The sequence below is a fragment of the Lepus europaeus genome, chromosome 8 (assembly GCF_033115175.1).
Source record: "Lepus europaeus isolate LE1 chromosome 8, mLepTim1.pri, whole genome shotgun sequence".
Classification (NCBI taxonomy): domain Eukaryota; kingdom Metazoa; phylum Chordata; class Mammalia; order Lagomorpha; family Leporidae; genus Lepus; species Lepus europaeus.
Genome location: NC_084834.1, coordinates 18,094,897 through 18,121,811, shown reverse-complemented (window position 1 = coordinate 18,121,811; position 26,915 = coordinate 18,094,897). Strand labels below are relative to the sequence as shown.

At 40.4% G+C, this 26,915-nt stretch overlaps 1 protein-coding gene across 5 annotated transcripts in view; it reads right to left on the bottom strand.

The window, feature by feature from the left end:
* The window catches only part of PSD3 (pleckstrin and Sec7 domain containing 3), a 611,013-nt gene that overhangs the window by 154,534 nt on the left and 429,564 nt on the right, over window positions 1–26,915 (bottom strand). For all 5 annotated transcript variants that reach the window (XM_062199432.1, XM_062199434.1, XM_062199435.1 and 2 more), the window contains one exon: window positions 2,448–2,491. In XM_062199432.1, coding sequence (XP_062055416.1) covers window positions 2,448–2,491 — 44 coding nt within the window. The remainder of the gene's footprint in view (window positions 1–2,447; window positions 2,492–26,915) is intronic.

Here is a 26,915-nt window from a genome sequence, read left to right as displayed (position 1 = left end):
TGACCCATAAACCATTTTTGCTTCACACCTGCTGGATACAGAAGTGCTCTTTCTACAGGAAATCAGTTTAGAAAACACTGACACATACTAAAATTCAGAAATCTACAGAATACTAGCACTGGGAGGGATATCTGATCATTTCATCCAATCCCTTCATTTGTAGGTGAAAAAAGTTAATTATAATACAAACTACTATAGAGCCCTTTTCTTATTCTTGATAGAATGTAGTAGATGTTTAAGTATTTGAATAAGCATATAGATGACAGAGATTAAAAAGGAAAAAGACAAAAAAAAAAAAAAAACACCAAAAATCTTGGTTAAAAAAAAAAAAAATGGCCGGCGCTGCGGCTTACTAGGCTAATCCTCGGCCTGCGGCATCGGCACCCCCGAGTTCTAGTCCCGGCTGCTCCTCTTCCAGCCCAGCTCTCTGCTGTGGCCCAGGAAGGCGGTGGAGGATGGCCTAAGTGCTTGGGCCCTGCACCCGCATGGGAGACCAGGAGGAAGTACCTGGCTTCGGATTGGTGCAGTGCACCGGTTGAAGCACGCCAGCCGGGGCAGCCATTTGGAGAGTGAACCAACGGAAGGAAGACCTTTCTCTCTGTCTCTCTCACTGTCTAACTCTGCCTGTCAAATAAAAAAATAAAATAAAATAAACTTACAAAATTCATTACTAATGGAAGGATAACTTCCTTTACATTTTCTGTTCTACAATGAATCGCAGTGTTACCTACCTTACAGAATAGGAAACTGAGGCCTCCAAGCTAACTTGCCAGTGCCTGACAGAGCTGGAATTCAAACCCAAACCCACCTGACTGCAGTCTGCCTCCTGTAATCTGAGCTACTCCACTCAAACCACAGGAGGAACACCAGGAATCCTATTCTTGGTAAACTTCCACCCCACCCATGGATAGCAATGAGATAAAGCTTTTTTGTACCAAATTCCCACTACCAGGATATATAAGTAAAGCTATAACATATATGTTACAAACATCTGGATTTACAAAAGAGATTTTCAGGAGTATATTTATTGGCTTTGTAAAATAATTTTAAGAAAGAACCTTCCAAATATTCTCTCTCTCAGTGTGACTATGTTCCTAAGTATTTCATTTTCATTAATTTTTTTCTAAAATGCATACTCTATTTAGGGCAGGCTATATCCTTAACATTTCAGTAAGATTCTATGTATATATAATTTACACAATTTTTCTAGGAAACCTGTTTTATTCATGAGAGCTAAGTCCAGAGAAAAATGGTTAATTTGGATTTTAGACCATGAATTCCAAACAATCTTACAAGATTTTCCTTGAAATGCTACATTGTCTTTAAATGAATCACATCGAACACATGACACACACTGGCTGTTACCTACAGATGCAAAATTAAAATCCTAAACTTTGACTCCCTAATTAACAGATGCCCTATGGCCCTACAATAGTGAAAACAATGTAAGTGGTAACGGAGGCATCATATTCATTCCAGCATGTTATCTGTGAGATGCAGTCTATTACTAAACCACTATCCCCTACATATGTATGAAAGAACAAGACTTAGCTCCCAAGTTATGATTCTGTGAATTTAGCTCACTGTAGATTGCTATGTTAAGACCATCTGGTAAAAAGTCTGATGAATGCTTAATATCCATGAAAATAAAGATGAAATTTACATGTAGTACCAGTGAAAATAAAAAGCATTTCACCTAGTTTCTTGATAAGATGATTAAAAATTTAGTAAAGATTCTTCCCTAATGATGTTTTTAAAAATCATATTTGAACTGCTGTATTGATTAGTGAAAATTTAACAAAAGTGTTATTGGTGGTTTACACAGTTATAATTTATCTGTAATATTTCCCAAAGTAAATCACATCTTGCTGTCAATAAATAGATTCAGGAAACATTATAAACTATTCTATTCTAAGAGACTGACAATTACAACAGGATTGTATAAGCTCCTAGAAACTCTGAAGGTTAAAAAATGTTATTTAATCCATCATTTCTCAAGGTTATCAACCCACAGAACATTGTTTCTTTTTGTGCTTAATTCTTAGAATGTACTAGTATGGTTAGTACTATAGGGAACAGGACTAGAAAACCATGATCTATGATGACAGAAGAGAATTAAAATAAGTAGATGGTACCAAAACCATCTGTAATGTATTTTGGAATAATGTAATTTTATCAGGAGACTTTCAGAAGGCAACTCTTAAAAGGCTATAATAAAAAGAAAATTAATTGCCTACAGGTTCCACAACCTGCTGAAAAGCAGAATAGAGGGACGTAGGACAAACACAAGATACTCTGGGTTCACTTAGGTTTTATACGAAGTAGGTAAGACTCTTGGTGGCAGTGCATATTTGATCCTTCTCTAACATCACTTCCAGGGCATGAAGGAAGACAGTAAGAAAAAGTGAGTAGTCCACTATTAAAAGGGTGAAATCCGGAGTACTTACACTGCCCATTCAAGCTTCTCATTCTTGATCGAATTGTACAGAGCCTGCAAGGAGAGAAAATAAGATCGAATTATTATTTTCATTCTGCTCCACATTTTGAACTGAGCAAAGAACCAGACCCAAGCTGCTTGAGTGAGTCAGCAGCAACTCCCTCACAGCCCAGCCATCTTAGCAGGATGGGCTGAAGCTCCGTGTCAGTAACCCTGCTGGCTCCACAAAGGGTAGGCAAATGAATGTAAGTTAAGCAGTGTTTTATGAAACAGAGAGATTTTCACAAAGCTAAAAAAAAATATACAAAAAAAAGTTTGTATAAATAAGACACACAGTAAAATATTACATTTCACCACACTAAAATATTAGGATGTAATCAAAATTAGGCTGTACATTCTATTTCTACAGTCTTGTAATATTGCTAATGTGGACACTGGCATACTCGTATCATTTTTATTAATGGAATAAATATTATTGTTTTTATGACAGCTTAATCAGTAAAATACATGGCAGGGGACTGAGCAAAGATATGAAAAAGCATTTTGGAGTAGTTTTAGAATTTCTATACCAGTAACTTGAGTGGACTTTATTGTTCTAACACCACAACTCTGCAGTGCAGTTAAGTCAGTAATGAGGGTAGAGAAGATGGGAAACTTGGGAACCTTGTTAACAACACAGACACCATCAGGGCCGCAGAAGATGGCTTCCTTGATCCCAACATAACACACAAGTCCTTGTAATCAACTTGATGCACTACAATAGCTACCCAAGCAAAAGCCACTACACATCTCTACTTTTTAAATTTTAAATAAGATGTTAGAAAGAAAACACAAATGCATTTCTAAGATACAAAGCACACAACAGCCAATTACACTGAGCAAAAAAGTATCCACATGTCTAACAACATTATAGTGATGCTGAAGCACTTGGACCTATCAGAGCCTGAAGGTTCAGCGAAGACTTCATTTACTATGAGAGGAAAAAGGGGCTCCGTTATCTTCCAGCCCCTCATCTTTAAATGAGGAAAGGCAGGTGCAGAAAGTTGCCCCAGGAGCACAGGAGAGCAGAGGCAGATCTGTCCCACATTCCTATCTTCAGCCAGGTGGCCACACACGTATGAGTAGACTGTTCACCAACAGCAAATTTCCTTTCCAGAAAAACACTTTCAAAGTTAGTATAAGTGTATTTAGGTTACAGATTTCATGTCATTTGAGATTCACTGGATGTATCTGTAGCCATGATCTTAAGATGCTATGCAGTTCTCCAATGTGGCCTGTAACTGTCAATTTAACTAACTGAATAATTATGCAGTTAATAAAAATTAGGACTTTTTCAGTTTTTTCAGGACATGGAAAAGGATATGCCCTTAAACAGACATGATAGGACATCAAATTAAAACAAAGGACAAATTGAGGCACAAAGACCATGCTATAAATTGGATTCTCTTTTTAAAGAACTTAAATTTACTGAAGTACTACAACAACCTGTGCTATAGTTTATTTCTCTTGAAGCTGAACACTTATGGAAGTACAAAGAGAGTAGAAATCAAACTCAAGTCTCAGGAGACTTTGCTGGGTAAATGCCTTTTAAATGGATTCTATTACTTGGATGAGCCATTTTGAACCCACAAGTAATAGTGGGCTGAGAAACTGCAATTGAAAGGAGAAAGATCATTAAAGGTTCTTTTTTACCATCAGACTCAATACTGCCCAGAGTAACTCACAATGTAGTAAAGAAAAAAAAAATCTGTTCATAAAAGTAGGCCACTGAGAATATGTAAGTACCTAATTTTTTTTCTAATACATTCAATGCTTCCGTAGAACACTTTTTTCAATTTCTTTTTGCCCTTGAGAATATTTTTGCTTTAAGGGAAATGTAGTTTTACATTTAAAAATTCTTACTACCCCATCAGCAAGATATCTCAGAACAAAAATCTATCACAGAGTATCTTGTCAAAAGCAACAGATTTTCCATTTGTAGGTTAGGACCTCATCCTGTGTATGTAAAATATAAAATGGTTTCTTACCAGAGTGCCAAATCCAAAAGGTAGATATGACCCCTATGCTTCTCAATTATAAAATTACAAAGGAATTTTCCTGATTCTTTGTAGTGTTGTTTTATGATATTTCATTAGTTTTCTTAGTAAAGGAAGACATTGTGCAATGTATCTATCACACATTCCTTTGTCATAACTTTCTATGTTTTTATTAACTGAGCCCAGTCAAAAACTGAATTCTCTTGATTTCTTTTTATATCCAGTCCACCAGTCATCACTCTTTTCCATGTACGCTGGAGACCAGAGACTTTTATTTTGTCTGGTGTGTGCCCTGGACACCACGGCCTATCACCTGGTTTACCATTTCAACTTCGTTCTGCCGTCATAGCTAAAGAGATGATCATTTACTCTTCTCCACACAAACATTTCATGATTAGCTAAGATTTATCCTAGTTTCAAATGTCAAATACCTAAATTTCTAATTAGTTTAAGGGTGAGGGGACCTGACAGCTTATGTAGCCTTTCATACCAAGCGATGGACAGAGCTGGTCTCAGGGATGCAAGAATGCAATACTCGTCCTCCCTCCTCTCAACTCTTCTCCTCCTTCCACCCCAAATACCTCCAGGCCTTATTTCTCGACTCCACAAAAACGATGTTCACAACAGAAATGCCCACTCATACCCTTGTGTCTCTCAACAAGAAAAACCACTTCTTTCTCCCAGCTGCAGCATGGAAAGACCTGGGTAAAGATTCCAGTTGGTCCCTGTCTTGCAGCATAATCCACATGGCTAGGAGATGCAGTAGGACACCTGGAAACAGGATGGAGGTACTTACTGGGGGGCGAGGGGCAGAGGCATGGGTAGCACGGACCCAGCAGCTAGATAACCCTTCTGGGTTCCCCAGCCTCTGCCACTCACATGTGACCAGCTCTGTGCTACTAGGGAAGGTTTCCCAGCAGCACACATTAATGCCAGTGAATAGTCATTCATCTCAAACTTCAGCAGAGCCTTTACTCCTGAGATTGTTTTAACCTTGTCATTTTCTCTTTTCTACACTGGCATCTGTCCTTCTTTCCTTCCTAATGGAAAAGGAAGACACAACAGAACAATTGCAGAACTGAAATGGGCCTTGGGAGATCATGAAACAAATGCTTCCTTCCACAGAGGAGGGAAATGAAGCTCAGTGTGAATTGGCTTCTCTCAAGGTCCCATAGCTGTTTTTCACAAACTTTGACTCAAAAATGTCATTTCTCATGTTTACTATCAACTAACTACAGTCATGCCTGCTACAGCACTGCATACGTGGGCTTAAGCCAAGGCTCACATGAAAGGACAAAGCTCGTGCCTCTCAGAATATAATGAAATAATGCTGGACACTGCAATCTGAGGATACTCCAAAAAGTTTGTGGAAAATGGAATTGAAGGATGCTTTAGTGCAAAATGTTTTGAAATTCATGCATATGAGTATTTGATTCTTAAAAAGATATGTTTTGAGCAAGAGCCACCATTGCTAGGCCACATGCCAGAAGTGCCTTTGCTGGTGAGGATGAGGGGGTTTGGTGCACTTATCCTACACCTGTAGTCCACTTGCCGTGAGAACAGCTGAAATTGGAGGTGTAGTCTACTATTCAGGAAGGAACTTTCACACAGTGCTATAGTTTGGATACTGTTTGAGTGTGTATAGGAAGCATGGTCCTCAGTGTGGCGGTACTCAGAAATGCTGGAATCTTTAACACATGGGGCCTAGAGGGAGGGTCCTGCACTTGGGAGGGATTAAACATAGTTCTGGAGAGGACTCTGATTAGTTTCCACAAGAAAGAGCAAGGCTGGCTCCTCCTCCTCTCGGGCTGTCTTGCATGCAGTGTCTCCCTCTCACAGGCACTTCCACGTGATGCTATCTTCCATACTGTGATGTAGCCAAAGGGGCCCTCATCAGAGGACAAATCAGTGGAGCCATCTGATCTTAGACTTTCAACCTCCAAAACTGTGGGCTAACTGAACCTCTTATATTTGTAAAGCACCCGGCTGCAGGCATTTGTTAATAGCAACAAAACATGAACTAATACACATGGTTACAGAGGAGCGTTAGGTTTGGCCATGGGAGGGCAGGTTTGTGGGTAGCACTATCATAAAAGGCGGTCTACCTCCCGGTGGCCAGACTGGTAGCTGGGGACAAGTGGAAGAAGTTGACCTTGATGGGCCACAGCAGTCCAATGAACACGTACACTGAGGAGCATTAGGTTTGGCCCTGGGAGGGCAGGTTTGTGCATAGCACTATCATAAAAGGCGGTCTACCTCCCGGTGGCCAGACTGGTAGCTGGGGACAAGTGGAAGAAGTTGACCTTGATGGGCCACAGCAGTCCAATGAACACGTACACTGAGATGATAACATGTAGAAGGCTAAAGGACTCTCAGAGGGTCTCCAGGTCTTAGCTTCTGGAAACTTGGAATGTTATCTTATATGGCAAAAACTCTGAAGATGTAATTAAGTTAAAAAAGAAAAGAAAAAAAAGAGTTGAGATAAGGAGAGTATATGGGTGGACATTACAAGGCAGAGGGACAAAATAAGACAAAAGAAGATAAGGTGACATGAAGAGAACCATAGAGATAGGAGTAACAAAGACAGAAGCCAAAGAATGCACACTCTCTCCGGAAGATGGAAGAGGCAAGGAACAGATTCGCCCCAACCCTCCAGAGGGTGTACAACCCTGTCAACATCTTGATTTCTGTCTTCTGGCCCCCTAACTTGTAAGAGAGTAAATTTCTACTGTTTTAAGACATGAGTTCGTAGTAATTTGTCATAGCAGCCGAAGGAAACCAATATACTACGATGTAAGTAGATATCTGACCAAAGACTGATCATATGCCCACAGGTTGATTTTCAGAGAGAGATTTCTAGAGTCCATTCCTAGGCCAAGCAGTCTTTTCCCGTAGCGCTCCCACCTGAAGGGTGATTACTGCATTCCATTAAGACTGAATCAGCTCCTCAGGTGAGGAGACTGTGCACAAGTATTTCAAATGCTTCCCACATGACTGATTTTTGGCCTGGGCTAAAAATCTCTGCTCTCTGAGTTTACCGATCTTTAGCTTCCTAAGATTCCTGCGGCTTAACTCAGGAGCTTGATGACAATAGTCATATACCTTCACTGGTGCCAAACAGGCCAGAATGACTATTCACATTTGGAGGTCATAATTTCTGAAGAGTCAGAGAGCAAAGTAAATTGTTTAAATTACAGAGATCAAGGCATTTTGGTCTAAATTTACTTTTAAGTCTTTGTTCCTCATCAAAGATTGCTTCCCAGAGAAGATAAAATGCAATTTTATTCAAGGCTTAGCACTGTCACTGACATCCCACACATGGCTCTCTGAAATCTTCCCATTACCATGCATTGTATAACCATGAGTCCCTCCCTCTCTCCAGAAGCACATTTTACACAGTGGATGAAATTCATGTATTTTAGTTCAATCATCACTAATCTCCACTGAATGTTTTCTAATCCATGGTCCTCGTGTTTGGAGAAGTATGGAGGATACCACAGCTTCCACTTTTAGTGATGCTGACAATGACCACAGTGGAATTTGTATCCAGAAAAAACTGTGACACCATCAATAACCATGGCTACCTTTCAGATGCAATCCTGGCTCATGTAGATATTTAGATCAGGCAGAATTTTAAGCATATAATTAAATATGCAGCACTCTGGCAGTGCTATCCGAGAGAGCACGCTTGAAAAAGACATTGGTTAAAAATTAATGGTAAAACGAGTTAACAGATGGATCTCAAATCTGCTGAAAAAACTCAAAAATCTCTTAAAGCAGTGGTCCTCGAGTTTTATTTCCCTCTTTATGCTTTAAAATTAAATTTTAAAAATGCTTAATCCCTCCTAAAAAAGAAGCTTCTCTAAAACCAGTATGTGGATTGTCTCCCGGTTTGGCCCCCACCCCAGGGGATTTCTGCACCTGTGCAATTACCAGGGATGGCTTGTGGGTGAGGGTTACCCCCTTTCTTTATCTGGCACAACAAAACTGTCAAGCCAAAGTGGGAAAGGAGAAACAGACTGATGTCCTGACCACACGACTATTGGTAGGGATAACCGTTTTAGGCAGCAGGACATACTGAAGATAGCTTTCTGGAAATGGATTCCCTTTAAATGACCTGTGCAAGGTACTTTCATGCTTAGGAACTCACATGTGGCATTATGTTACATGTTTTCTTCAGAGAAAAAATAGAAAAAAAGCATACATGTGGCATTATGTTGTATGTATTTTCTTCAGAGAAATAAGTAATAGAAAAGAAGACAGATCCAATATCAGGAGAGAAGAATTAGAGGAATGTGGGGTGGGATTCCTGTCACTGACCCGTCCATTTCTGCAAATCATGCAACTTACCAGGCTTTCATTTTCTTCATATGCACTGTGAGAGGGACGCATAAAGTTACCTTTCTTGGTCCCTCCCCCAATCTACTAGTCCATGATTTTATTTGAAAAACGCGTTAGAAGTCATGCAGCCAAACTCCAATACAAAGTTCTTCCCTATTGTCTGCTCCCTTTCTCTGTGTCTTCCACTCAATTGTTTTACCAAGGTTATTAGTTAGCAGCACCACTACCTGCTTCCACGTCCCAGCCATGCCACTTACAAATCAGTGACTGCATATTTATCAACTGTACATGGATAAGGATGAAAGAGGCAGAGGGAGAAGGAGGCTGAGCCTGAGAGCTGTCTCTGGGGACAACACTCCAAAGAAATCTGCAGTTTACAAATGGACAGCTTGTCTGCAGAAGAACAAGACGAAGCTGAAGATGAGCCCTGTGCTTCAAATCACCCACATCAATTCGTGAGGGAAAACAGATTTAATTCCTGTTCCAACTAAAGAGGATCGATGCCTAGCCAACACCACAGAGAATCACAATTGGCTCAGCTGACAAAATTCAGACTGAAAAACTAAAGTTGAGTAAACTTTCTGCTTGGTGGGTACCAAAACTATTGTGCCGCCATCAGGTGCAGCCAAGAGTGCAGCTTTCAATACAAATGTTAAACAAGTGGAATCAGGACATCTTGAGGCTTCTCCGAAGAACCGGAAGAGAAGACGAAACATGGCTTTCCTACTTCAACACTGAAGACCAAGCACAACCAAAGCAATGGCTACCAAGAGGTGCAGGTGTTCAAAGTCAAAGAGCACTGGTCAGGGGCAGGCAGAAGTCATGGCAGCAATTGTGGGGTGTTCAAGACACTGTGCTTGATTTTCTGGAGGGAAAAAGAACAGTAGCATCTGCTTGTCAGAACAGTGTTTTGAGAATGTTAACTAAAGTGTTAGCAGAGAAGTGCCCACAACAGCTTTCCCAGAGAGTGCTTCTCTATAGCATGACAATGTTCCTGCGAATTCCTCTCAGCAAACAAGGGCAATTTAATGAGAGCTGTGGTGAAAAATCACCAGGCATCGTGGTATAGTCCTGATTTCGCTCGTCTGACTTCTTTTTGTTTCCTAATCTTAAAAAGCTTTAAGGTCACCCCATTTTCTTCAGATATAACTGCACTGACATAGTTAAATCCCGAGTCCAGTTCTCTGGGGGTGGACTAAAAGACAGGGATCCTCAATTACAAGTGTCTTGAATTTCATGGAGTTTGTGTTATAAAATAAAATTCATGCATTTATTTGTAATTCCAATTACCCTGAACTTTTTGAAGTCCCCTTGAATAACTATGAATGAGACCATACCATGTGAGGTACTGTAGTAAGAGTTTTAGTTTCTAGTTGAAACTGAATATCAACTATATGAGATATTATTACCACTTTGGAAATTACATAACCAAAAATATTTATTATGGTTAAGTAACCTGCCAAAGGCCAAATAGCAGAGCAGGAATCTGAAGACAGGTATATACCACACTGAAGTCTGTGCTTTTACGACACAACACTGACACCATTATAGACACATACATACATTTTAAATATAAATGAATTATTTATGATAAATTTTGCATCCCTGATATTTTGTTTTTACTGAGAAAGTCTACTAAAAAACAGAGTTAATGAAGTTAAAAACAAATAATATCTCTATTATTTCATTTTTAGCATTTTACTTTGTGTATCAACTAAGGATCTATTATTTATTTAAAAATCATGTTCTCACATGGAAAGAGATAACTGATTCTAGGTTGACAGCTAAGGAAACTTACTATCAGAGTATACATGAATGATCAACAGTTTAAAGAGTTTACATTTTCTTTAATGCATCACTGAATCAATTATTTTTTGCTCCAACTGTTTACATAGCACACCTTGCTTAAATAATCTTTATTGTATTATCTATTATATAATGACTACAACATTTTATTGTAATATATGCTGATTATCAAGATAAAGTATTTTATGATTATCAATAATTAGAATGTATTTTCTTATAATAATAATATATAGCACACCATAAGTACTAGTGTAGTATATTTTTTAACTACTCAAAGACTAATCATGTCACATATCAGTAATGTTTGTAACAGTACAAATAAGTCTCTTAAAGTCTGTTTATTTCATTCATTCATATGTTCAGTTAACAAATATTTACTGAGTACTATGACCTGTCAGACGTTAGTAAACGCAATACAGGCACTGAGAATACCATGTTGAGTCACACACAGAACTTAGATTACAGTTGGCTGGACAAATTAAAAAAAAAAAAAAAAAAACACAGATGACAACAATTTTGTCCTTTTCTGGTGGATTACCAAGTAGTTATAAGATGTTTAAAATAATGTAACTCAAAAGAGTAGCTTTTGACTAGATAGTGAGAGAAAGCCTTTCTGTAGTGACAAATGTTAAGATTTTTGAGTGGGGGAGCGGCAAGATGGCGGAATAGGAAGGGAGCACATTGATAGTTCAGCAAGACACACAGGTTAATAAAAGTGGAGATACTGCAGGGTCAAGGAAGAGTAGGGGAAGAAACAGCAGCAGAAACTCTTCCGGAACTAGTGATTCACAGTGGACCTGCGTGAAGAGCGTGGAAGCCCAAGTTTGGGAAACCAGCGGCAGACTCAACGCACCAGCGCTGCAACGCGAGGTGAGCCGAACCTCAATAGCCTGAGACACCAGCGGGCAAGCAGAAAGAGGAGACTAGAGGGAACGAGGCTTGAAACTCCGTGGGGAAAAGTTCACCAGGCTAACTAGAAGAGAGAGAGGGAAAAAAAAAAAAAGTGACCGATACGGACACGAGTTTCGCTCTCTCTGCTCACCCCTCAAAGGCGAGCAAGACAAAGAGCAGGCGCCATTTTGACATACGTCATAAGCAGGGTGACCTCAGGTCTGCACCGGCCCTGAGCCTAGCAGAAAAACCTGACTCTGGGGGGAGGGGTGAAATAACAGGAGATTAGCATCTAACTTGGCAACCCAGTGGGAGAATGCAGGAGAATTGGAGCCCACACTGAGGGCAGCACAGATTCCCTGTGTGGTCCTTGGGAAAGAGCTTCCAATCGCTGGCTCCTGTGGGTATATCATTTGCCTGCTAACTACCTCCAATTACGTTCAGCTGTGCGGAATTACTTCCCTTTTGAATCAAAAAAAAAAAAAAAAAAAAAAAAGAAAGAAAGAAAGAAAGAAAAGAAAGAGAGATTTACCACGCCTAACCTGGGAGTGTTATCTTTGACACACCCTCAACCCTGAGGAACCAAACACGGCTCTCAGTCCACACTTATCTCAAGCCTCTAAGGCTCCACTGAAAGCAGACAGTCCACTTAATATAGAGCCATAGTGTAACAAGAAAAAACACCACAGTGAAGAAACCAAATATCTCCAACATGCCATACAACAAACGCAAAAACCGAGGTAACAAGAGCAAGGAAGACACTATGACGTCCCCAAATGAAAAAGACACCCCAATTCAAGATTATGAAGATGATGAGATAGAAGAAATGCAAGAAGCGGATCTCAAAAAATTGATAAGAACATTAAGAAGTTCTCAAAAACAAATTCTTGAACTACAGAAATCCTTCATGGACAAGATAGAAAATCTCTCTCGTGAAAATGAAATATTAAGGAGGAATCAAAATGAAATGAAACAACTAGTAGAACATGAAACTGTGATAGTGACAAAAAACCACAATGAAATGAAGAACTCAATAGATCAAATGACAAACACATTAGAGAGCCTTAAAAACAGAATGGGCAAAGCAGAAGAGAGAATATCAGCCTTAGAAGACAGAGAACAGGAAAGGAAACAGGCAAACCAAAGAAAAGAAGAAGAAATTAGAAATCTAAAAAATATTGTCGGGAATCTACAGGATACTATTAAAAAACCTAATATTCGGGTTCTAGGAGTTCCTGAAGGCATGGAGAGGAAGAAAGGATTAGAAGGCATTTTCAGTGAGATACTAGCAGAAAATTTCCCAGGTTTGGAGAAGGACAGAGGCATCTTAGTACAGGAAGCTTATAGAACCCCTAATAAACATGACCAAAAGAGATCCTCACCACGACACGTCGTAATTAAACTCACCACAGTGAAACATAAAGAAAAGATTCTAAAAGGTGCAAGAGAGAAACGTCAGATTACTCTCAGAGGATCTCCAATTAGACTCACAGCAGACTTCTCATCAGAAACCCTACAAGCTAGAAGGGAATGGCGAGATATAGCCCAGGTACTAAGAAAGAAAAACTGCCAGCCCAGAATATTATATCCTGCAAAGCTCTCATTTGTGAATGAAGGTGAAATTAAGACTTTTCATAGCAAACAGAAACTGAAAGAATTTGTTGCCACTCATCCTGCCCTGCAAAAGATGCTTAAAGATGTGTTACACACAGAAACACAGAAACATGGTCACCAATATGAAAGAAGGTAAAGGAAGGAAACCTCACAGCAAAAGATCACAGGAAGCTCAATTTCTCTTTGACATAGAATTAAACTCTGATGCTCTGTTAAAGCAATGTGTTAAAGTAATCTAAAAACAAAAAGCAATGCAAATCAACTGGCAATCTACAAAAGAGTTAAAGATTTTAAAAGCTATTATTAAAATTGCTATATTGGTCTATTATGCTATGTTATATGTGTGTACATATTGTATGTCCACATAGGAAATTTTATTAAGAGTTTTATTTTAAATGGCTTATAGATAAGATTGTCCATAAATTTAAGCTGCTAAAATCAATCAAAGATACATTTTAATTTGTGTGACCTGAATCAGTGTATCATATGTTTTAAACTTGTTGGTAGAAAGAAACTAAAAACATTTTATATGGTTGTGCTTAAGTTTACTGGTTAAACAAACTACACCATGTTAGATATTTAAGAGGTGTTTTCAAATACATGATTCTTAAAATTTCTAGAAGGCATTGGACCTTCTGGTAAATGTTTTCTTAAGTTGTTATCTAATGGTTGAAACGGTTTGCTAAGTATTCATGTGATATTGCTATTGTCAGCAAGCGATCTAGGACTTGCTCCCTCATTTCTCTATTCTAAGCCCAACTTATTCTTTCATTTCTCTATTCTCTTCAAGGTAGGAAACTAATTCTATTATGAAGGAATCTGTAGGACGCACAATTTAATCTTTAGACCTTATAAAAGAGATGGCTAACATTTTTCTGTAATAGCATAGCCAAAATAAGAACTTAAATAATAATCTCATAGCTAGATTCACTTCGCCATCAGCCAAGTATACAGTAAGTAGAAAAAACCTCCCTTTCAGACAAAAGGGAAAGAAAGTTTTAAAGTGAGAACATAATTTTCCTCATGGGCATTGTCTACCTTAGAAAAACTACTACAGAACATGCCTGTGACTATAGACGTGTAGTTCAGGCCACCGAAGATTAGAGATGGGATACGGGCACTCCCTTGACTTGCATCCTCTGGTCTGCTTTAACAAAAACCAGGAGGAAAAGAAAGCTAGGCATCAGAAGCAATGGGTGGCAGCTGAGGGGAAGGCCAAGTAGGGTCAGCAACATTGCAGGCAGAACTGTAAATTTCTTGTTAGAGATGCCACCTGCCTTTACCTGGCCAGCTCTCCTCCCAGGCCAGCCAAGTAATGAAAGTCAACAGAGTGCCTTCCCCTAGGAGGTTCACACCTCCCTTAGGATATACCCCATGTGAAGAGATAGGTAGGTCTGGGCCTCTTAACTTACAAAGCCTAAAGCCCACCAGATTATTATCAAGCCCCTTCTATCAGGTTCCATTTGCCTCTCAATCAGAAAACTTAATTGTAGCTTAGACAGCACCATTCTTAGCACATCTAATAATGACTCTGTCCTTTGTTCTAGACCCTGTCTAACACACTTGGGCCTCATTCCTTTATAATCATAACCTCTACTCTACCACCAATGGCTCTACTCCCAACCTGTGTGTACTGATGTATAATTTTCCTTATAATTGTACCTGTATAATTGTTCAAACCTGGTAAATGCCACTCTTAGGATCATTGGTTACTATCCTCACTCTGTCTTTTATGACCTTGTCTAAATATGATCAGAGTCGGCAAACGTGGAAGGCTTCCATAGCCTTGGCAACTCATGACGACAGCCTAGGATGGTTACTGGCGCCATAACTAGAGTGTCAATTTGTTGGGTCAACAACAGGAGCCACTGTGCACTTGCTCCTCATGTGGGATCTCTGTCCTTAATGTGCTGTGCATTTTGGTTTGGTGCTGTGACTAGTACTCAAACAGTATGTTTCACTTTGTGTTTCTGTGTGGGTGCAAACTGTTGAACTCTTTATACTGAGTTGATCTTCTGTGTGTGGAGAGAATTGAAAATGAATCTTGATGCGGATGGAGGGGGAGAGGGAGCGGGAGAGGGGAGGGTTGAGGGTGGGAGGGAGGCTGTGGGAGGGGGAGGCCATTGTAATCCATGGGCTGTGCACTGGAAATTTATATTCATTAAATAAAAGTTAAAAAAATAAAAAAAAATTAAAAAAAAAGATTTTTGAGTGACAACGAGTAAAACATTGAGTGACAAAGGGAACGGGAAAGAGAGGTGGTAGCTCTTGGGGCACAGCTGAGTTGAGTGGCTGTGAGAAACAAGGCTGGAGTGGTAGGGCATGGCGGCCCCAGGGCGAGGTGGAGTATGGGGGCCCAACTGTGGTGTGTGAGCGCAAACGGGCAAGGGTCTCAAGAAGCCTTGTGGCCAGAAAACAGAGGCTCAGGCTGTGCTTGCTGGGCAAACACTGGATGATTTGAAGCAGGAGTGTGACTGTGATAAAGCAATGCCCTAAACTAGCTGGGGAGTTGTGACAGAATCCTCAAAACTTGGTCAGCTTGCCAACACACAGATAGTCAGTCGCTGACATCAGTAATGATGGAATTATTTACTTGCAAAGTACAGAGCAAAGAGTCAGGCAGCTATTGCTTAACTCTCTAAGGGACTAGGGGTGAAGGTTCTTATAGACTGAAGTTGGGACTGAGAATTGCACGTTCAGCTCATGTCCAAGTTCCTGGTTGGTCAGTGGTGCTCATAGCCTCCTTTCTTTGGTCAGTGATGCTATGCTCTTTAAGGCATTTTTATGATGGCCAAATGGGCTTGAGTCAGTCTGGAGACTACATGAAACTAGTAGTTACTTTCTGTCCTGGGCCTGGAAGTCCCCTAAATGAAATCCCTGTAGACAAGATGGGCCATCAAGGTATTATCTACTGGAGAAGCAACTGACTCCATGAGTCCAGTGATTAGAACCTTTTGGGGCCAGCTGTAGCACTCTCTCAAATCAGTGAGTTGATTTTAGTGCTATCAAAGGTAGGGAGTGCAGCCAGCGCTGTGGCATAGCGGATAAAGCCGCTGCCTGCATGTTGGCATCCCATATGGGCACCAGTTCAAGTCCATGCTGCTCCACTTCCAATCCAGCTCTCTGCTATGGCCTGGGAAAGCAGTGGAAGATGGCCCAAGTCCTTAGGCCCCTGCACCCATGTGGGAGACCTGGAAGAAGCTCCTGGCTCTGGGTTAGTCCAGCCCCAGGCAGACGCAGTTGTTTGGGAAATGAACCAGCAGATGGAAGACTTACTTTCTTTTGCTCCTCTCTCCTCCCTCCTCCTTCCACTCTCTACCCTCCTCTCTCTCTCTCTCTCTCTCTCTCTCTCTCTCACCCTCTGCCCAGCTCTGCCTTTCAAATAAATAAATCTTAAAAAAAGGGGGGGGGGGCAGGGAGGGAGGCTAGGAGACTGGGGCCTGAAGGTATCTAGCATCTGCATTCAAGGCACTATTTTAGGGGCTGGGTTTCACGATTTGCTACTAACCATGATGTTAAAGGTAGCCTGTATGGAGAACGCTTTGGGAAAAGGACCATGACAGAACTGATAAGAGAGGAGGTAGCTTGCAGTTGAGTAATGGCAATGGCAGATATGGATGAATTGGGCTATATTCCTGAATTACAAGATAGGCTTGGCCCATGTTTGTACACCTCAAGCACAAATTTAAAAATTCAGAAAGAAAACAGTTTCAACAGAAGCACCACAAATATATTGTTAACCATCCATACCAAAAGTCAGGTAAGCTATGAAAGAAGTCAATATATTAAGATACATTGTTAAAGGGAAAAACCAGGTGCCAAATAGTGGGGGGAAAATGTGGGTGTGTATTTGGTCACAAATGAGACATCTCTGAAAGGATAAACCCCTCCCCCTGCTCCAAAAATAAATAAATAAATAAATAACAGACAATGCCTGCCTCTGGACAGGGCAGCTGGTGGCATGTATTGGAAGAGTTAGTTTTCAGTGTATAATCTAGTACTGTCTGAATATTTATCATACCATGTACACATCCCCTCTTCAGCTAAAAACACAGATGACACTGAAAATACAGTGACTAGATCAACCACAATATGACAGTGGATTGAGCCTCTGCTTCCTTTCACTGCCTGTCATGCCACATACATTGTCCTGACTAGAGCAAGTATTCCAAGAATTTCTGTTGAGAGAGGAGATAGAGACCTCAGTGATAATGATACTAAACAGCAACTGTAGGGAAAGGGGACAGTGGACTAGCCATCAGCAGACCTGGAGGTAAGAGGTATGACCCCAACACTGACTGCTCCAGGAGCTGGAGGCTAGATGGATCATTACTTGTTGCAAGTTCGCCAGGCCAGACGCAGGAAGCCCAGTTTATTGTTGAACTTCAGATATATAATAACTTCTTGAGCATAAGTATGTCCCCTAATGTTTGCAAAGTTACATTTATGCTAAAAATTACTCATTATATGAAATTTAAAAATTTATCTCAGTATTCTATATTTAAGCTTGTTAAATCCAGTAACCCTCTCGTAGTAAAAACTCAAATCTAGAATCATCTGACTCCAGGGTGTATACCTATCTATGTATTTATAATATATATGTTTGTATATTATATACATTTTTGATTCACTATTTTATACACTCTTCGTATCTTTCCCAAAATGGATGTGCCATGACTATGTCAAAATACCTTCCCAAAAGAGGACAGGGACCCCAGAAATAAGAGATAATCTCACTGAACTCATTGAAATATAGATGGAAAGAGACAGCACATGGATTATGAAAGTATCCTCATCTTTTTTCAACCCAATGTAGACATTAAAAACAAGTGGCCAAAAACACCATCTGAAGGTGATTTAATGTGAAAACCCTGGAGCCTGACAGCTTGGGAAAAGTCTATGCAAATACAGTCTTAGCAGGTCACCTTCATCAGACTGGAGTGAAAGGTTAACGCCCGAAGTACCCTTCAATACCCGCAACCATTCTCTGACTTGTGTTAGCACCGCGATTCCAGATTCATTGTGCTTTATAATTTCTGATCCTCTGGAATCATAACTTTTTATCAAAAATCTATCTAGATTTGGCTAAATAATCCATGCCACTAAAATATGACCAACACCAGTGTTTCCATAGAAGACTCTGGATTATAGTTGCTATTATGCAATTTGCCATTAGGAAGTGTGAATTGCTGAAAAGTAGCAGTCATGGATCATTATAAAAACACTTCATAATTTGAGAACATAAAGAAAACATAAATTTCCAGTGACCTGCTAAATTACATGTAGCATTTTTAAAATATGTAAGAAAAATGACTATCTTTAATGATTATGGACATGATGATGAAGTTGGTATGCACAGTTAAAAAACTGTTTTCTGGGTAACAAGCTGAGTCCTTTTTAATAAATGGCTTGCAAAAAACAATCCCTGGAGGACTTTGACATTTAGAGAGAATGCCAGCCTGGCATTTGTCCCCTGCCATTTCTATGCATTAAAGCAATGAAGGCGAACCAAATGGGAATAGATTTTATCCAAAACAATCAATATAGTCAAATTAAATAATCTAATCCAGAGGATACCAGGCTTTCAGATTTCACAAACAGAAAAATTTTCTTTTTTTTGTTTTATATATATATATAGTTTTTTTTATTATTTAATAAATGTGAATTTACAAAGTACAACTTTTGTATTGTTGTGGCTCCCCCCCAACCTCCCTCCCTCCCACAGCCCTCCCCTCTCCCTCTCCCATCCCACCCTTCATCGAGTTTCATTTTCAATTACCTTCATATACTGAAGATCAAATTAGTATATACTAAGCAAGGATTTCAACAGGCTGCATTCACACAACCGCACAAGGTATAGGGTATTGTTCGACAAGTAGTGTTGTTTTTAAGTTTCATAGTAAAACATATTAAGGACAGAGTTTCTACATGGGAGCCTGTACCCAGTGACTCCCGTTGTAGATTTAACAATTGGCACTCTTATTTATGACGTCAGCAATCACCCGAGGCTCTTGCCATGAGCTGTCTAGGCTATGGAAGCCCCTTGAGTTCACCAACTCTGAACTTGTTTAGTCAAGGTCTTATCACAGTGGAGGTTCCTTCCTCCCTTCGGAGAAAGGTGTCTCCCTCCTTGATGGCCTGTTCCTTCTGCTGGGGTCTTGTTCACCAGGATCTTTCATTTAGATTGTTTTTGCCACTGTGCCGTGGCTTTCCATGCCTGTGAGACTCTCATGGGCCTTTTAGCCAGATCTGAATGTCCCAAGGTCTGATTCTGAGGCCAGAGTGCTGTTTTGGGCATTTGCCATTCTATGAGTCTGCTGTGTGTTCTGCTTCCCCCGCGGGATCATTCTCTCCCTTTTAATTCTGTCCTTCATTATTTGCTTACACTGGTCTTATTTGTGAAATCTCTTCGACACTTACCCTATCTTTTTGATCGGTTGTGTACTTATACTTATCACTTTACCAAGTGCGCTGGCATTGGTACATGCCTCCTTGATAAGATTGAGTTGAAATCCCCTGGCACATTTCTAGTTCCCCTTTGGGGAACTACACAGAATTGCTAGTTTTTAATATTGCTAAAAGAGGAAATACATTCAAAGTACCAAACACTAACTACTATCACCAGCATTCCATGAAACTAAGTAGCATGGACAGTCTCAGGACCAAGAGCTGCTTCTCAAGAAAGGAAGAAAGGACTAAGGTTTCCCTAAGATTTCACCATAGACTGAAAACAATGAAAGCAGCAAGCAGCAGAACATGGTAAAACCCCATGACTGCTAATGGAAAAAGACACAGAAAAGATGGAACTTTTTCTAGTTTTAAAGAAGTGTCTATTATATGGTATTTGTTAAAAATTGTTATTTAATATGCACAAGCATTCTCATCATTGGAGATCATTCAAGTTTCTTATATACCTTTATTTGCTATTTTTCTTCCTATTCACTTAAATATATCTCAAGGAAATGCATGTGTAAAGTTTATACAATCAAAAATTGATAAAAGGCATACAATGAAACCGACAGTCTCTTAAGCTTCACATCTGATTCTTCTTGTCCAGATGTAACCTCTTTCAACTCCTTTTTGGTTTCTCTATTTTTGATATGAACTATTGCATTGCAATCACAATTTGGAGGTCCACTGATTTGCAGTGCTACATTATCATGATTGCATAGAAACAACTCATAGCTAAGCAATGTTGTGAACTGTGCCACCATTCCTTCTTTGTAAACGTTTCTGTTTTCCCTGGAGTTAATCGTCATCTCATTTTGATATTGTTGTGTACTTAGTTTTCCATGAACCCATCTTTAATCCACCTCCACACACTCCAACAAAACTATGCATTCTCCTCTTCACATGGTCAACACTTTAGATAATTATGTCAATGATGCTGGAAGCACCTCTCTTGAAGTCCTCCATTCTCCCTATTAAATTCCTTGTTCATTGGACACCAAGCCTTCTCTTTTACTTCTTCAAGTAACTGAGAAAAAGTACATGGTGGGAGGAGAGAGAGAAGAGACTGCCGTTTGCGGACTGTCTATGCTTTATATTTACTTCTGTTATTTTCAATGTGGGGATCTCACTGCTCCTCCACTGAGCTTGATTTCCAAAGTCCAAAGTCACCAAAGAGGAGGAATAGGAAATGGGGGGCCAGGATAGGAAAGTACCTGGTACACAAGGTAAGGGAGGGCAACTATAGGGTCCAGTTAGTAATTTTAGAGGCTTTAGGGGACGTCAGAGATAGCCAGTGTCCCAAAATTCCTGGGCCTTCACTGTGTCCTGTGGAACAAAATCAGTCTGCCACCTTCCTTGGCTTCCAGATCTGCAGTACTGGGGTTTCAGCTTTCTTTGGGGTGCCATGATAGTGATGTCTTTCCATGTTACAAATTGTCTTGAAATCTTGAGGGCATCCTTTCTCTCTTTGTGTCCTTGAAGGTCTATGAATGCTACTGTCATTTTAGTGGCATTTATGTGGGCATAGAGATAAAACCATATTGTTACCTTCAATTCTAATCTCAGCAGTTAATTTTTTTGCTGTATATCGGCATCACTTAATCACAGTCTAAGAGATCACAGCAGGGGGTTGATGAGGCATGCAAAAATCTCCTCTGAACATTGCCCAATCATACTAAAAGTATTTTGGAGAGCCTTTCTATTTTACCTGTTTTAAGAATGTGTAGTGAGGAACAGACTCATCACAAATTCACATAACTCAGTGGGTACTTTGCTTCCAAGTGCCAGTAACAGAGTTCCTCTCTCAAAGCTCTTTTATGTACCTACCAGGTCTAGCTACATAGAACCCAAATTTTTTGAGTTTACTGATATTGCGAGAGCTCAGAAGAAAATTATAGTCAGAAGCTCAGTAGGAATTCATTCCCTGTCAACAGTTGCTGGGGCTCCAGGATCTAGAGAAATCCTACTGCCTGCCCCCATGGATTTCTGAGCTGCGGAGTTGAAGGTGACACCACTAAATGACACTGCAGTGCAAGAAGACTCGGCTGTTTGGGATAGTCTTATTAGCCCACCAGATTTGAACCTGGCAACAAGAAGTACACTGATGAATGCAGTGCCCTAGGTAGAACTTCACATTTGGAAGCTTAACTGAAGGGTACAACCAAGTGCACAACGTGAGAGGATTCAGCTTGGGAAGAGAGGACCCTAGCTAGAACTTTCATCGAAGTTTTGACAGGAATCATTCCAAAGACGCTACCTAGCAAAACAAATACCAATAAATCAGCTGATCTATATATCAAAACGGGCACAGTAAATGTTGTGTCAACAGAACATGGCATACTGGACTTCAAGACGTAGTGAAATGTCATCTGCTTGAAAGGCAAAACTAAAAATAAAAAAAAGAAGGGAAAGGAAACAGAGAAGAGTAACTTTCATGGGCTATCACTGAAGAGGAAGCTGTATTGTCTTAGCTACTCATGGTTTCTGCAGCACCATGGAGGAGGAAGTACAAAAATCTAGTATTAGCCGGCGCCGCGGCTCATTTGGCTAATCTTCCACCTGCGGCGCCGGCACCCCGGGTTCTGGTCCTGGTTGAAGTGCCGGATTCTGTCCCGGTTGCTCCTCTCCAGTGCAGCTCTCTGCTGTGGCCCGGGAAGGTAGCGGAGGATGGCCCAAGTGCTTGGGCCCTGCACCCTCACGGGAGACCAGGAGGAAGCACCTGGCTCCTGGTTCAGATCAGCACAGTGCGCCGGCCGCAGTGCGCCGGTCGCGGCAGCCATTTGGGTGGTAAACCAGCGGAAAAGGAAGACCTTTCTCTCTGTCTCTCTCTCTCTCACTGTCTAACTCTGCCTGTCCAATTAAAAAAAAATTTAGTATTAGACCCTAAGCTGAGTATAATCCTTATCTAACAACATACTGCACTAAACAAAAGGCATCAACCTGGACAATGCAAGATATCTGGTTGCCATGCTTATTTCCACAGGACAGCTCCTAAAGCCAACCTCCCTGATCATAAAACTCTTTAAAATATTTTTTCTACCTTAATGCATAATAAAATTTCACAGATGTTCCCTTCCCTTGATTCTGGCAAGGATGGCATAGGAGCTAGGAACAGCTATGGACGGGTATTTTTCCTTGTGATGTTCAGATACTTGAGGAAGTTTTGAAACACCCACATTAAGATGCCTTCACTGGAAAGGTGAGTTCAAATACAAACAGTCCATTCAAAAGAAATGGCTGAGCAAGAACACTGTAGGATACTAGGAGTTCATGTAGGGACATTCAAGCCAAAGAACACTAGCACTTCACTCAAGTACAAATGGGTAAATAAGTGTGACAATAAAAATCTATTTCTAATTACATTAGAGGGTCAACAAATATCACCCCATGAGGAACATGATTTATTGAACATTTACTCCTAAATAATTATTTGTACATCCTTTAAAAAATGCTAATTGCAGGCCGGTGCCATGGCTTAACAGGCTAATCCTCCGCCTTGCGGTGCCGGCACACCGGGTTCTAGTCCCGGTTGGGGCGCCGGATTCTATCCCGGTTGCCCCTCTTCCAGGCCAGCTCTCTGCTATGGCCCGGGAGTGCAGTGGAGGATGGCCCAAGTCCTTGGGCCCTGCACCCGCATGGGAGACCAGGAGAAGCACCTGGCTCCTGGCTTCGGATCAGCGAGATGCGCCAGCCGCAGCGGCCATTGGAGGGTGAACCAACAGCAAAAAGGAAGACCTTTCTCTCTGTCTCTCTCTCTCTCACTATCCACTCTGCCTGTCAAAAAAAAAAGCTAATTGCAGTCAGGGCTGTGGCATAGCAGGTAAAGCCAGCAGCATCCCACATGCGGCTGGTTCCAGCCCCAGGTACTCCATTTCCGATCCAGCTCTTCATTACGGCGTGGGAGAGCAGTAGAAGATGCCCCAAGAACTTGGGCCCCTGTACCCCTGTGAAAGATCTGGAAGAAGCTCCTGGCTCCAGGCTTCTGATGGGCCCAGTTCTGGCCCTTGTAGCCATTTGGGGCATGAACCAGAGGATGGAATACTTTTCTCTCTATCTCTCCTCTCTGTCTGTAACTACCTCTAGCATAAAAAAAATATTTTAAAAAATGCTAATTTACATGAAAGTGCCTGCAGGATCTGAGAAATTCAAAGAAACAAGCAGGGGAGGCAGGTGCAGAGCAAGGATTTTTGGAGTTTAGGGAGAGTCCAAACAAACCAACCCTGTAGGAAACACCAGTGTCACTTTGTTAGCTTTTGTAACATAAAAATAAAACCAACAGCAGTGAAAGCCTTTGAGACAAGGCTGACTCAAGTCTTAAGGGGGATAAATAGCTATTTATAGTGATGAGATCTACAGAACTACCTTCTAGAAGGAGACAAGTCCCTTCTTAAGATCTCCTTTGGGTAATGATCACATTAAACATCAAAATGTGTTAGTTTGGCAGAATCACACCTGGAAGAAAAGCCTAACTTCTTGGAACATGAGAAGCACAGTGTAAGGAGAATAGAGCCAAGATCAGAAAAAAATAAGAGTTCTGGAGACATAAGTGTCTTTATCTTTGCACTACCAGAGCTACCTTGTGAAAACGCCTCCTCCCTGATGCTCTTGCCTGCCAGGGTTATAAGCAGTGCAGAGATGTTCTTGATAGTCTAGCCTAATAGTTGTCTCTCTGAAAGGATCCAGCCACAGGATGTTCTCCTCCAATTTAATAATAAACAAAGAGAGAGAGGTTTGCAGGAAAAATTTCAAATTGTGACTAAGGGTTTTTTTTCCAAATTATAGGAGATACACATTTTAAAATTAGGCAGATATGAATGACCCCTTTGACCAGAATCTCCTTCCCAGGCTGTAGCTTTAGTCTACAAACCACAATCTGCAAGCCTCCCACTAAAGCTTCAAGGTTGCAAAGGGTCATTGTAATGATTGCTTCAGGGTCTTTTGTGTACAGATTTGACTCACAGAGAGAAAAATGATTAGCATTTACCTAACAGTGCTAAAGAAATAGCAAGCAAAGCCTATGCAGAACACAGAGAATAGAGTTGATGGTGCCTTTCAACATTATTGCAACATGGTTTAAAAGCAATGAATTAAGCACTCCCAAAGCAGTGTTTTGGAGCAAGCATTTGCATTTTTCTTTAACATACTGATGGTTAACATCTCCTAGTGCAGAAACAGATTTATTCAAAATACACATCAAATTCACCTTCCTTGAATCTAACTCAGTCATTAGGTTCATTTCACAGATGAAATAACCCCATCAACCTCTGCAGGATTTCTAAAATTAACATTGGTCAGAACAAAGACACCATTTTTTCAGCTCCTGATTTTTATAGATGAGTGTGTCAGGGAGGGAAAGTGACTTGTCTAGGAGCACACTCCAGATAGTGAGCAAAACCCAGGCTAGACCTCCAGGACACAGCATCCTGGCCAAGACAGCAAATGGCCAGTGTTTTCACTGTGCACCACCAAAAATAACAGAAGGTTTATTGTTAGTTTCTTAAATGTCACTGCCACAGAAATTCACTTCTTTGCTCTATTATTAAGTAATAAACTTTATTTTACATTTATTTATTTATTTGAAAGGCAGAGATACATAGGATGAAGGAGAGAGAGAGAATCTTCCATCTGTTAGTTCGCTCCCCAAATAGTTGCAACAGCACGGACTGGGCCAGGCCAAAGCAAAGAGCCAGGAGCTTCTTCCAGGTCTCCCACATGGGTGCAGGGTCCCAAGCACTTGAGCTATCTTCTGCTGCTTTCCTGGGAACCAGAACAGCCAGGTCTCAAACCAGTGCCCATATGGGATGCTGGCACTACAGGCAGAGGCTTAACCTACTATGCCAGAGTATTGGCCCTAAATAATAACTTTAAACAGCTTAGTTGAATCCACATGACTATCATCTAGGGAATGTTTGGTTTAAACTCCAGCCTCATATTTTTCTTCAAACATGCCTGCACAATTCAACCGGGCATTTGGTAATCATTGCTACAACATAAAGAAACAGAAGCATTGTGTTGTGCTGTTCCACATCTAAGTGGATATTGCTGTTTGGCAAGAGATGTGTAAGGAAAGAGGTGGTTTCATCAACATGATCTTTTACAGCATTATAGTTTAAACTTTACTCATGTTAAAAATTAAGCAATATCAAAATAATCCATTTTTGAGATTTAACTAAACTCAAACAATGTGGAAATGCGCAGTAGGATTGAGGCTTGAATCAAAATGTCCTTATTGAACACCCCAAATTCTGGAGCATACCACTTTCAAGAAACTGATTCCAAAACACTGCTTAAGTCACAGGCAGAGAAGCAGCTGGCCCTGACAGCAGGAAGATCTGCACTGCCCCCTCATGGCCAGGAGCCTTGCTGGTAACTCTTCCAATACCAGATACAAGACCAACTCTTCCAATACCAGACAAGTCAAATGTAATTAATACACCTTAATAATAAGTGCTGGTCTCCACAAAATGCATAAATATTCTTCCAAACCATATTAACACTGACACCCTGCCTACTTTATCTGCTTTACAATTTTATAGGCAAAGCCATACTATCCAGAGAGGAACAAATAGGATTTAATATCACCTTAAATGGAAAAAAAAAAAAAAGTACGTTTTGAAGAAAACAACATACAAAATCTGTGTTTTAGTAAGTCAGGAAATATTGTTCAGACAATGTCAATCTAGGCCAGAAAGGATTAGAAAATTTAGTTTTCGTAATTTAAGATGATTAGATCAATGAAAGCTCTATTTTGTTTTCTTAAAGCTAAAATCAAAACCAAAGAGTATCTAATCCTTCCAGAGGTCCTTTAACACTGGCTTCAATTACAGAACAAAAATGAGTGAACCAGATGAAAAGTCAGGACTACAGATGAATGGATATTTAAATAAACCATTATGGCCAACAAAACATTAGTTAGAAACGTCAAAGATTAAAGTTTTCAAGGAATACCGTAATATTATAATTCCAACTCTCTGAACACTTACTGTATCAAGAGCCACACAGAGCTCTAGAGAGGAAGGATTAAATCCTAGGAGCATATCATGAGTTAGTGGTATCTAGCTCCCCTTCCCCTTTTTTTACAAGGAGGGTGTACAAGGGGTTGGGAGGTAGGGGCTGTGTGAAAATTTTTCTTATCATCAGATTAGAAATCCTACATTTTGGATGAAGAGTCAGATAATCAAACATGCTACTTACATGATTAGCAGGAAGAAACCCTGATTTGAAGAGTTAAAAAAGTACTACTAGATAGAAATAAGGTGAACAAGAGTTCTGATTATTAGCACTTGGAGTAAAATGTGTACACTGTGGGTAAGAATATGTACTGACATGTATTTATTTAT